Raw genomic sequence first — 12,782 nt, 5'->3', positions numbered from 1 at the left:
GAGGTGCTGATTCATTCATTGATTTATTGAATGCAATTTTAATTATAGTTCATATACTTATTTACAGGTGAAAGAATATGACATCTGGATGCATTTTGCTTAAAAGTGAACTCCTTTAATAAAAATGTGTTTTTCTCATTTGTTTTGTCCAAAATTTTTATCTTCTCAAGTCTTATCTTCAACACATGAAAATAGAATACAATAGTTTTTTTTTGTTTAAAGCAGAGGCTCAGTTCTGTATTTTTATATAAAATATGTTCATATATTCATAGCAGAAAATATTCTGAGGGCCATCAAATTTAGTTGAAAATCATCAAAATGCTGTCAGTGGCAGGTAACTTAAAAAAAATGAATTAGTTAATACAACAGATGTGTCAAATGTTCTTCCACAAAATTAATGTGATGACCACATAATAAGAATAAAACAGAGATGAAAATTTACATATAAAGTCCACTGTGAATATCATTATCAAAGTTCGCACAGATCATTTCTGCCTTGGTGAGACACAATAAGTTGTATTAATCACGTAGAGTTAATGATCAGTGGGTAAACTCATGTCATGACAATGAATTTACAGTAGCTAGCTACTCTGCAGATGTCACATAAAATGTGCGATTGGATTGGTGAATAAATAAAAAACAAAGCTGTAAAATAATGACAAAAGCACTGCTATATAAATATATAGGCTAATCTGTTTGTTTTGCATGTCTCTCTGTGAATGAGTGGCGTTGTCATGTACTACATACACAAGTATGCTCCAGCTTTGCTTAAAGTGCCAGGTTTAACAGAGTCTGCTGTCTCACTATCTGAGGACGTGAACACAAACACTGAGAGCCTCACTGAGAGAACAATTAATTATCTTTTCTTCATTTTATTTGAGAAAACCACTGTCAAAAACAAATACATTGACACTCAAAGCTCTCCAATACCACCCATCCAAATAAAAGTATGCTTTTTAACTCGAAGAAATTGACAGAAATTACAACTGTACTATAATGTAGCCTACTTCTAAAAGAATAACAATAATACTTTACATAAACATTAGGGAATATAATTTTTACCCTCATTTTAATTTAGTAAATCTCTGTTGTGCAGCCCTTTGCGAAAACATAAAATAAAGGTTTTAAAACAAATTAAATTGTTTTTGTATGCATTTTCATTACCACCATTTTTGATAGTATATTTGTATTGAACCATAAAAGTACAGAATCCAGAAAAATTAAGTCAAACCAGAATATGAATTTGTATGAATTATTAATGATAAATATAAATTATTAAACTAATAAATAATCAATGGTAAAAAAAAAATGTTTTTGATTAATGTAATCAAACAGCAAATAATATTTTTAAAACAGCTGATTTCTTGAAATATTAAAAAAATATAGTTCTTGGAAGATTAATCACCAAAGATGATCAGGTTTACAAATTTACTTGGGTACATATGCAGGTGTGTGTGTGTGTGTGTGTGTGTGTGTCAAAGATATACTAATATATATTTCAGTCAGGTGTGAGCAACATCTCATTTTTGTTCACAGGTTTTTTAATCTCACACAGAGACACGGAGGAACCATAAACCCCAAACCCAGCAAAGACAGACTCTGTGAATGTGGAGGTGAATGTGTATAAGTGTGTCAGTGTCTGTGGGTCAGAGATGCAGTAGAAAGACAGAGTGCTGGCCAATACATCCACATACACTCCTACTTTCTTAGAGAAGCCTGAAGAGATAAAGATATCAGTTCTCTTATTATTGTGAAAGACAGCAAATCGGTTATCAGAGCACTCCAGACTCCAGGACTTCTCACTAGATTCAAACCGACAGTCAAATCTTCCTTTTCTGCATATTCCTTTGTGTGTCACTGATATAACTCCACATCCACTCCATTCAGCCTCCCAGTAACAGCGGTTAGACAGACTCTCTCGACACAAAACCTGAAGACACTCATCAAATCTGTCTGGATGATCAGGATATGACTGATACTCTTCCACAAGTGTCGCCTTTCTGTTATTCTCAGACAGAATGAGACGAGTGTTTACGGTGTTTGGATCCAGTGTGAGAAAGCAGGCATCTGAACACAAGAAGAATTACATTTTTAATACAACAACAAATCTCTAAAGGGGTGTGTGGGGGTGTATGTGTGTAGACATACATTTGTGTAGACCTGCTGCAATCCGAAACTCTCCTCCATGATCCACACTATAAAAAAAAAAATTGTTTCACATTTTGCACATTTAACATTATTATGAGTAAAATATAAACAAAGAAATAAAAACAACAAAATTTTCTCTCATGCACAGTTACACACATTCATGACTAAGTGTTAATCATAGTACAATTTCACCCTACAAAATCCACCAGACTTTAATTTTTTTTTTTTGGTTAAAGCTGCCTGATAAATTTTTATGTGATGTTAAAATTAAAAAAGAGAAATTCACTTAAATCTTGAAGTCTGTTGTAACAAATAGAAACAGTACAAACAGTAAGCTTACACTGAATTCTACTGAATAAGAAAATAATTTGTCAAAAATGTGACTACAAGAAGAGCTTACAAAACTTTAACAAACTAGACAATAATTATTTTATAATTTTATTTACAATTATTCTATTACTTATAGCTTGAAAGTACCTAAAACAACTGATGTTAATTTGATGCATTTAGGAATCTTTTTTTTATTTTTATTATTATTATCATGCTATTGTGGGATTACAAATTTGTACTATGTTAAATCTAGTTTCTAATATTATAGTATGTACATTGGGTTCTACATTTTTATGTTAAGGTTATGACATTCTGAGATGATCAAGTCAAGGAGCCCAGGTTTCTGAGACATTAATATTTTGTCTTCATGCATTTCCTGACTATACAGCAAGGTCCCAAGATAAAGGTGCCTGCTAAACTCAAGGCACAGCTGTCCCTTTTGTCTATGATAATGTGAAGGTATGGGTGATACTATCGGGCACCTCTTCATTTGAATGACACTATTATGCTGATAAGATCAAAGCTGGGAGTTTTCCAGTGTTGGGCTGATCCCTGTATTGCATTTGCATGCTTTGTTTAGATTGTCTCCACCTCTATTTATCCCTCCCACTTGAAATTTATATAAACTATAATGTATTAATGACTAGTTAGATATTTATTGACTACAGTGCCACGCAGAGCGTTCTCAATAAAGAACTCTGCTGAAAATTACCCAAGAGTCTCCTGGTCTTCGCTTTTGAGTTTCCAACACTATGTACAGGACTATTTATTATTACAACTTGTTTGTCCAATTATGTCAGAAAGCCCCTAGCATACAACTGGAGATTCAGCTGGCTTTTTATCAAGGAAGTCAGCAGTTACATTTCATCTGTCAACATGCCACTTTATGGGTAAGCCTCGCTAAGGATGAGCTGTTTTGTTGTATCTGGCTGACTGGAGTCTCTTTACCCGCAAGGTTTTAAACTGCTGTGTTGGCATGTGCTTTCTGTAATCAAGCGTGTTGTGAGATTAATGGAGCCACTTTGCCTGCTAGGGTGAACGCTAGGATAACGGTGACTTCACCTAGCAGTGGTACAGGGAATAATGAAGGCTTTGGAGGTTACACCGTTTCAACCACTTGTCAGCCGTTATCTGAAGGAGGCTCATAGACTGTGTCCATCTCGAGCTCGGATAATTACATTATGGGATCTGGGTATTGTCTTGAAAGCTTTGACTGCATTTTTCTGTCTGTTTCTTCAGTTAGAGGGTGAGTGAAATTCATGCCTTCTCTGTGCACCCTGCGCGTTTAAGATTATTTAATTTTTTCTCTTCTTTCAAACCCATAATTTCTGCCAAAAGTTCTGCCCCATTCCTATGTTTCCTGGCCCTTGGTGCCAGAACCTTTCCATCCAGTTCCTCACATATCAGCGGAATCAGCCAGACTCCATCTAATCTGTCCAGTCAGGGAACTGAGAAGATACACTTCTTAAACACAAGAGTTAAGGCATACCGGTCAGCTGTTTGTCTCTTATGGGCAACTCTGTGCAAAGTCATGCAGTGTCCAAGCAGAGGCTGGCAAATTGGGTAGTCTGATAGAGCTAGCCTATCACAGCGCAGGGATGCCTCCCCCAAATGGAGTGGTATTCCACTCTACAAGAGGAGTGAAATAGTTTATAGGGGCCTCTCTGGAGGAAGTTTGTGTGGCAGCTGGTTGGTTATCATCTATGGCATTTATCATATTCTATCATCTGAATGTTGCTACGACAGTCTCGTTGCAAACTGTCCTGCAAACACCAGAAAAGACATGATCTGATGAACCCACTGATTTAACTTTAAATGACAGGAAAATGAATAAATGTTAGCTTGAATTGGTTTCTTTTATTGCTCCACTTGGGTTTTTCTCCCCTCCTGAGCTTATCTGGTACACAGTTGACCCATACTGTGGCGTGTTGACAGATGAAATAGAACGAGTGGTTACGTAGTTAACCTAGTTTTGTGAATGAAGTCAACATGCCACACAACGTAGTCACTCGAGGAGCACTTGTCACTAGTCGACTAAAGAGAAAGCGTTGGCTACTTCGCAGATGTATTTATAGACTGTGATTGCAAGTGGGGCGTGGTTAATTTAATATACTCCTGACAGCTTATAAATAGCGAGACTTACCCATACTGTGGTGTGCCGGCCTTTTTCACAGAACTAGGTTGCCTACGTAACCCCTCGGTTTACAAGGTGCACATGACAAACCATTTATCTCTCTCTCTCTATCACACACAAACACACAACATTGTAATGATGACTCCTGCTCAACATACTTGAGTGCATTCAATGAGCAGTTTGGATCCTCCAGTCTTTCAAAGAGTTGCTTGACTCCTGAAACTCCTAGGTGATTGTAGCTCAGATCCAGCTCCTTTAGGTGTGAGGGGTTTGAAGTCAGAGCTGAAGACACATAACGACAGCCTTCCTCTGTCACCATACAGCCAGACAATCTACAAACACACACAGCAACAGTTCAGATTACATTACTTTGTGAATCAATAAGTATCACAGAGTGATACAGTAGTTTATATTTGCAGCTGTTATTTTCTGCAGCGTCAATCACAGAAGATAATATGTTGTCAGAATACATCAGAGAAAATAATCCATTTTATTTTCAAAAGTTCACAAGAACATTAATGTCCTGTTTTCATCTAGATGCATTAACCTCTTAGCCTGCAGCCCGACGCGGGCATCCTCAACTCCCCTCAACTCGCACATGTCAATGTTTGTGAATAGATTAAATGAAACGGGACAAATTCAATCTTGACAAACAATATATCATTATAAAGATCTAAGCCTCCAGCGTCGACAACAGATCGCTGTTTTTCAATGGAAAGCTTATAAAGAAAGTATTTGCTACAGTACACATCAGCAGTACACATCAAAACATGAAGAATGAAAACGCAGTGCATACCAGATTCGTCGTAATAACGAGTCATAAACACATCCACAGCTGTAAATCCCGGTTTAATTAGAAAGGTAAGGGTCCACTGAACGACATCTCATGGAGCACGTTTAGTCCAATGAAGCAATATCATTGTAATATGGATCATAATTCCTTTGTTTACATTTCAGTTCTTCAGGGACAGAACTGTTTGTATCCGTAATGGAATAACTCACACTCAAAAACTGCATCTTGGTAGTAAAAAGCGGCATGGTTTTGTAGCGTACAGTGTCACAAACAGAATGAGATGATCCACAAATAAAAAGTGAAAGACAGGTGGAGATTGTTTATATGAATTCTGGCGCTCTCTCGTGACGGCTCGTGATGTTCGCTCTGAGGCACCTTTCATCTGATGCGGGCCGCATTTGAATTTGTGACGGGCCGCGGGTTGAGAACCACTGCTCTAAAATGTCCCGTGAACCAATGTTCTGTATGTGTTTTATGTCCTTATTCAAGTGATTCAAATTTTTCTGTTTTTCACTAACCACGCATAAACATTTTCTCAAAAACACAACCATGTACATATATGCTGCTCACATATTATTATAGCCCAGTTTGTGCTGATTACAGTGATATTAGAATTTAATTGGACAACATTAAATATATGTAAAAATTAAAATTTTGATTATTCATTATTCAGCTATAGGCAAGGCCAGGCAAGTTTAATTATATAGCAAATTTCGTACACAATGGTAAATCAAAGTGCTTTACATAAAAAAAAGTAAAATAATGAAGAAAAATAATAACAAGAATAAAACAAGCAATTTTAAAACTATTAAAATTCGTAAAAATGTACTTATTTAAAATGAATTTAAAACAGTTAGAAAATGATTTTACATAAAAAAAACAGTGAAAATATAGTGTAATCAATTCGGACATTGCACAGTGTTCATTCAATAAATGCACAGCTAAACAGATGAGTTTTAAGTCTAGATTTAAATGTGACTAGTGTGTTGGCACATCTGATCTCTTCTGGAAGCTGATTCCAACTGCGGGTGGCATAGTGACTAAAGGCGGACTCCCCTTGCTTTGTGTGAACCCTTGGTATTTCTAACTGACTCGATCCTAATGATCTGAGTGGTCTGTTAGACTTATATTCAGTGATCATATCTGAAATATATTTCGGTCCTAGGTCACTTAGTGACTTATATACGAGTAAAAGTACTTTAAAATCAATCCTAAATGTAACTGGAAGCCAGTGTAAGGACCTGAGGACTGGTGTGATATGCTCAGATTTTCTGGTTCTAGTCAGAATCCTGGCAGCAGCGTTCTGGAAGAGCTGCAGCTGTCTAATTGTCTTTTTGGGAAGGCCGGTGAGGAGCCCATTACAATAGTCCACCCTGCTGGTGATGAAGGCATGAACAAGTTTCTCCAAATCTTGGCTGGAAACAAAACATCTAATTCTTGCAATGTTTTTTAAATGATAGTATGCTGATTTAGTTACTGCTTTGACATGACTACTGAAACTAAGGTCTGTCTCCAGAATCACACCAAGATTCCTAACTTGATTTTTAGTTGTTTGACCCCTAGAGTCAAGGTATGCATTCACCTTGAAAACTTAATCTTTGTTTCCAAATTCAATGACTTCAGTTTTTTCCTTGTTTGACTGAAGAAAGTTCTGGCACATCCAACTATTAATTTCATCAATGCATTGGCAGAGGGAGTCAATGGGGCTGTAGTCATTTGGAGATAAGGCTAGGTAGATTTAGGTATCATCAGCATAGCTTTCTTTCTCATTATTTGACTTATTGGGAGCATATACAGGCTAAACAGGAGCGGTGCAAGAATTGACCCTTGTGGGACTCCGCATGTCATGGATGTCCACTTAAGACTCTCCTAGACTCACATAATGGCCTCTCCCTTCTAAGTATGACCTGAACCATTTGAGTACCATCCCAGAAAGCCCGACCCAGTTTTCTAGTCTCTCTAGTAGAATGTTATGATTGACAGTGTCAAACGCAGCACTGAGATCTAGCAATACCAGCACCGATATTTTGCCAGAGTCACAATTTAAGCTAATATAATTTATTATCTTAATGAGTGCTGTCTCTGTGCTGTGATGTGGTCGAAAACCAGATTGAAAAATGTCCAGGTATCCATTTGAGTTTAAGTATTTGTTCAGCTGATTAAAAACTACCTTTATTATAATTTTGCCTATAAAAGAAGATTAGATATTGGTCTAAAATTGCTCAAAATGGTGTTATCAAGATTGCTCTTTTTCAGGAGGGGCTTAACAATTGCAGTTTTCAGGGAGTTTGGAAATGTCCCAGAAAGAAGTGAGGCATTCACCACTTCTAAGAGATCTGTTTCTAAGCAGTTAAGCACACTTTTGAAAAAAGATGTGGGAAGTGTGTCAAGATAGCAGGTTGATAATTTTAGGTGCTGCACTATGTCTTTCAGAATTTTGCTATCAATTGCTTCAAAAATAGACATAGTATCTTTTTGATATTGTGGCCTAATCTGTCTGACCTCTGCATTACTTGAGGATGTGCTAATCGCCTTCCTGATATTGATGCTCTTCTCAGAAAAGACGGATGCAAACTCATTGCATTTGCTCTCTGAGAGCATTTCACTGGGAATCTGATTTGGGGGGGGTTTGTCAGTCTCTCAACAGAGGCAAAAAGAGTATGAGTGTTATTTAAGTTACTGTTTATAAGGTTTGAGAAGAAATTCTGTCTAGCTGTGGCTAGTTTCACATTAAAAGCATGAAAGCTGGCTTTATAGATGCTATAGTGAATTTCAAGTTTTGTCTTCCGCCACATCCACTCTGCTTTTTTGCATTGTCTTTTCATAGTCTGAACTGCTGTTGATCTTCTCCAAACTGTTTTCTGTCTGTTTTCTTACTGACTATTATTGGAGCAATATCATCAATAACATTTTTAACTTTTGAGTTGAAGGAATCAAGGAGAATATCAACAGAGTCTGCAGAAATGCTTGGTGTTAAAGATATAGCCTCCATAAATAGTACACTTGTGTTCTCGTTTATGCATCTCCTTCTGACAGAGACAGATCTAGATTCAGTTGTAGCAGAGATCTAAATATCAAAGAAAATACAGAAGTGATCAGATAGTGCTACGTCCTTAATAACAGTGGATGAAATGTTTAGACCCCTACTGATGATTAAGTCTAGAGTGTGTCCACCTTTGTGTGTGGGTCCATGCACATGCTGAGTCAAGTCAAAAGTGTTTAGGACCGTTATCATTTCTTTTGTAGTTTTGTTTTTTGAATTGTTTTTCTATTGCAGGGGGATTTTAATATTCACATAAACAGTCAAACTCTGAGAAAATCATTGATAACATTTCTGTGACCTCTTCAACAAAGGCTGGAGAGTATTTTGGAGGCCTGTAAATAATAATGAACAGAATGTGTGGAGCACATTTCAGCACAATCCCTAGATATTCAAAAGACAGGTACTGACCAAATGACACTTGCTTGCGTTGATAGACATCTTTAAATAGAGAAGCTACACCTCCACCTCTCCTAACAGTCCTGCAGACACTCATGTAAGTGAAGTTAGGAGGGGCTGCTTCATTGAGGACTGTTGCATTGCAGCTGTCTTCTGGCCCTGTTTCGTTTAGCAACATAAAATCCAGATTGTTTGTGGTTATAAAGTCATTGATTAGAAGTTATTTATTTTTAAAGTGATAGAATGTTTAAAGAGTCTAACTTGATGGCTGTGCTTTGTGTCTTTACATCAATCTTAGTTTGATGCATAATAGGCCGCAGATTAGATGAGTTTGTTCTTCGGCTTGAGATGGCCTTATACTTTCTATCACATGATAAAACTGAAATAGAGACTATAGTTTTATGTATTTCTTAAATAATACTTCTTGTACTACTCCAGAGCCTCTACAGCAACAAATGCATTTGATTGTGCTAATGTAGCATTTCTCAATCCATTTTTGATGTCTCCCCTTTCTGATACACCCATTTGAGAACCAGGGTTGAGAAACAGTGTGCTAACTCACTGAAAACACTTGAACTTGAACTTGAACTTGCTTCTCTTGTTTCTGTGCTTCTGTATAAAGCACCTGAGAGGTTAACATTGGCCAGAATGTACACAAGTTTGAAAGTTAACTTAAAATTATATTCATACCAGTAAAATAGACGGCACAATGATCAATTACTGAGAAGAGACATGGTGAGATCAGCTTTGGAAATAGCTCAAAAACAAGTTTGTCAACTCTAGATCTGATTTTCAAAGATCCATAATTATTAATGGAGAAATGTTTAGGTATGGAGACATTGTAAACGGAAGGTGCATGTATAATAGATTATATATATATATATATATATATATATATATATATATATATATATATATATATATATATATATACATACAGTATTGTTCAAAATAATAGCAGTACAATGTGACTAACCAGAATAATCCAGATTTTTAGTACCGTATTTTTCGGACTATAAATTGCACCTGAGTATAAGTCGCATCAGTCCAAAAATACGTCAGGGTGAGGAAAAAACATTTATAAGTCACACTGGACTATAAGTCGCATTTATTTAGAACCAAGAACCAAGAGAAAACATTACCATCTACAGCCACGAGAGGGCGCTCTATGCCTTCAGTGTAGACTACATGAGAACTGAGCAGCATAGAGCACCCTCTTGCGCCTGGAGACGGTAATGTTTTCTATTGGTTAATTTCTCTCGGTTCATGTCAAATTAATTTTGATAAATAAGTCGTACCTGACTATAAGTCACAGGACCAGCCAAACTATGAAAAAAAGTGTCACTTATGTTCCGGAAAATACGGTATATTTATTATTGCAACGTGGCAAACAGTAGGTGCAGTAGATTCTCAGAAAACAAACAAGACCCAGCATTCATGATATGCACACTGTGCGATTGGGCAATTAGTTGAAAGGGGTGTGTCCAAAAAAAAGCAGTGTCTGCCATTGACTGTACAAACTCAAAACTATTTTGTACAGACGTTTTTGTTTCTAGGATTTAGCAATCCTGTGAATCACTAAACTGAAATTTAGTTGTATGACCACAGTTTTTTAAAACTGCTTCACATCTGTGTAGCATGGAGTCAACCAAATGGTGGCACTTCTCAGCTGTTATTCAGAAATAGAATTTTTTCAGAAACAGCATTTTTTATATCACCCCACACGTTCTCGATTGGATTAAGGTCCGGGGATTGGGCTGGCCACTCCATAACATTAATTTTGTTGGTTTGGAACCAAGACTTTGCTCGTTTACTAGTGTGTTTGGGGTCATTGTCTTGTTGATCCAACCATTTCAAGGGCATGTCTATTTCAGCATGAGCCAACATGACCTCAAGTATTTTGATATATGCAAACTGATCCATGATCCCTGGTATGCGATAAATAAGCCCACACCATAGTAGGAGAAACATGGCCATATCATGATGCTTGCACCACCATGCTTCACTGTCTTCACTGTGTACTGTGGCTTGAATTCAGAGTTTGTGGGTCGTCTCACAAACTGTCTGTGGCCCATGACCAAAAAAGAACAATTTTAATCTCATCAGTCCACAATATGTTCCTCCATTTCTCTTTAGGCCAGTTGTGTTCTTTGGCAAATTGTAACTTGTCTTCTGCACATGCCTTTTTTTTAACAGAGGGACTTTGCGGGGGGGTTCTTGAAAATAGATTAGCTTCGCACATGTCTTCTAACTGTCACAGTACTTACAGGTAACTCCAGACTGTCTTTGATCATCCTGGAGCTGATCATTGGCTGAGCCTTTGCCATTCTGGTTATTCTTCGATCCATTTTGATGGTTGTCTTCCGTTTTCTTCCACGTCTCTCTGATTTTGCTCTCCATTTTAAGGCATTGGAGCTAATTTTAGCTGAACAGCCTATAATTTTTTGGACCTCTTTATAGGTTTTCCCCTCTCCAATCAACTTTTTAATTCAAAGTACACTGTTCTTCGGAACAATGTCTTGAACGAACCATTTTCCTCAGGCTTTCAAATGCATGTTCAACAAGTGCTAGCTTCATCCTTAAATAGGGGCCACCTGATTCACACCTGTTTTTTTTTCCACAAAATTGATGACCTCAGTGATTGAATGCCACACTGCATTTTATTTGAACACACCCCTTTCAACTAATTGCCCAACTGCACAGCCTTAAGAGCGTGCATTTCATGAATGCTGGGTCTTGTTTGTTTTCTGAGAATCTACTGCACCTACTGGTAACTTGTTTGCCACGTAGTAATAAAAAATATACTAAAAACCTGGATTATTCTGGTTAGTCACATTGTACTGCTATTTTTTTACAAAACTGTATGTGGCAGAACATTCATTGCCTTTTTATCTTGCGGTTTCATGTCATGTATAGGTGAAAAAATTTCTTATTTTTTTCTGTGTTCATAAATACCTCAGTATATTTAGTTGACAGTAAGATTTCTTCAGTCCAACAGAGAGCAGCTTCACTCCAGAATCCTTCAGGTCATTGTTACTCAGGTCCAGCTCTCTCAGGCAGGAGTTTGATGACTGTAGAGCTGAAGACAAACCTTCACAGCACTGACCAGTGAGATTACAGATGACTGATCTACACAGAACAACAAAGCGGTATTTAACTCTTTTCATCGAAATGTTCTGACTGACATGATCACTTCTGCTTTAGGATTAGTTTGAATCATTTGAAGATTGTGAGTCATTATTGATAACATATATGTGTGAGTTTCAATTATGACAACTCTCAAAAGTAGTTTAGCATGGTAATGGTGGGAAGTCGTGGCCTAATGGTTAGAGAGTCGGACTCCCAATCGAAAGGTTGTGAGTTCGAGTCCCGGGCTGGCAGGAATTGTGGGTGGGGGGAGTGCATGTACAGTTCTCTCTCCACCTTCAATACCACGACTTAGGTGTCCTTGAGCAAGGCATCAAACCCCCAACTGCTCCCCGGGCGCCGCAGCATAAATGGCTGCCCACTGCTCCGGGTGTGTGCTCACAGTGTGTGTGTGTGTGTTCACTGCTCTGTGTGTGTGCATTTCGGATGGGTTAAATGCAGAGCACAAATTCTGAGTATGGGTCACCATACTTGGCTGAATGACACTGATAATGTATTTGGTCTTGGCAGAAGAGATCTACAACACTGCTGCCGCTGTTGCAGTATTAGTACAGAGAAACTTGTTATATATATCAACAGACAAGCTGCTTTGATCATGCAAGACATACATCCCCAAACATGGAATGGCAGTAGAAATGACAGGACAACACAGCCTGCCCAACACAAGCAGATCTACAGCCAAGACATATGTACTGCTGCTGTTCCAAAGTGTTTGCCCTGGATCAACAATTGACATTTGACTTGCCAATGCAATCTAGACCTTGTCCAGGGTCCAGAAGGCTGCAAGCCTA

The 12,782-nt window shown here is 37.6% G+C and overlaps 1 protein-coding gene across 1 annotated transcript in view; it reads right to left on the bottom strand.

The window, feature by feature from the left end:
* Positions 1-1,153: 1,153 nt before the first annotated feature.
* Positions 1,154-12,782, bottom strand: part of LOC132099191 (NACHT, LRR and PYD domains-containing protein 12-like) — an 84,348-nt gene continuing 72,719 nt past the window's right edge. The window contains exons 6-9 of the mRNA XM_059505642.1: positions 11,800-11,973; positions 4,771-4,944; positions 2,149-2,195; positions 1,154-2,067 (exon numbers count right to left, since the gene is read on the bottom strand). Of these exons, the coding sequence (XP_059361625.1) occupies positions 1,499-2,067; positions 2,149-2,195; positions 4,771-4,944; positions 11,800-11,973 (964 nt within the window). The 3' untranslated portion in view covers positions 1,154-1,498. The remainder of the gene's footprint in view (positions 2,068-2,148; positions 2,196-4,770; positions 4,945-11,799; positions 11,974-12,782) is intronic.

The sequence above is a fragment of the Carassius carassius genome, chromosome 22, assembly GCF_963082965.1.
Source record: "Carassius carassius chromosome 22, fCarCar2.1, whole genome shotgun sequence".
Classification (NCBI taxonomy): Eukaryota; Metazoa; Chordata; class Actinopteri; order Cypriniformes; family Cyprinidae; genus Carassius; species Carassius carassius.
Note: the sequence above shows the minus strand (reverse complement) of the source record. Positions and strands in the feature narration are given on the sequence as shown.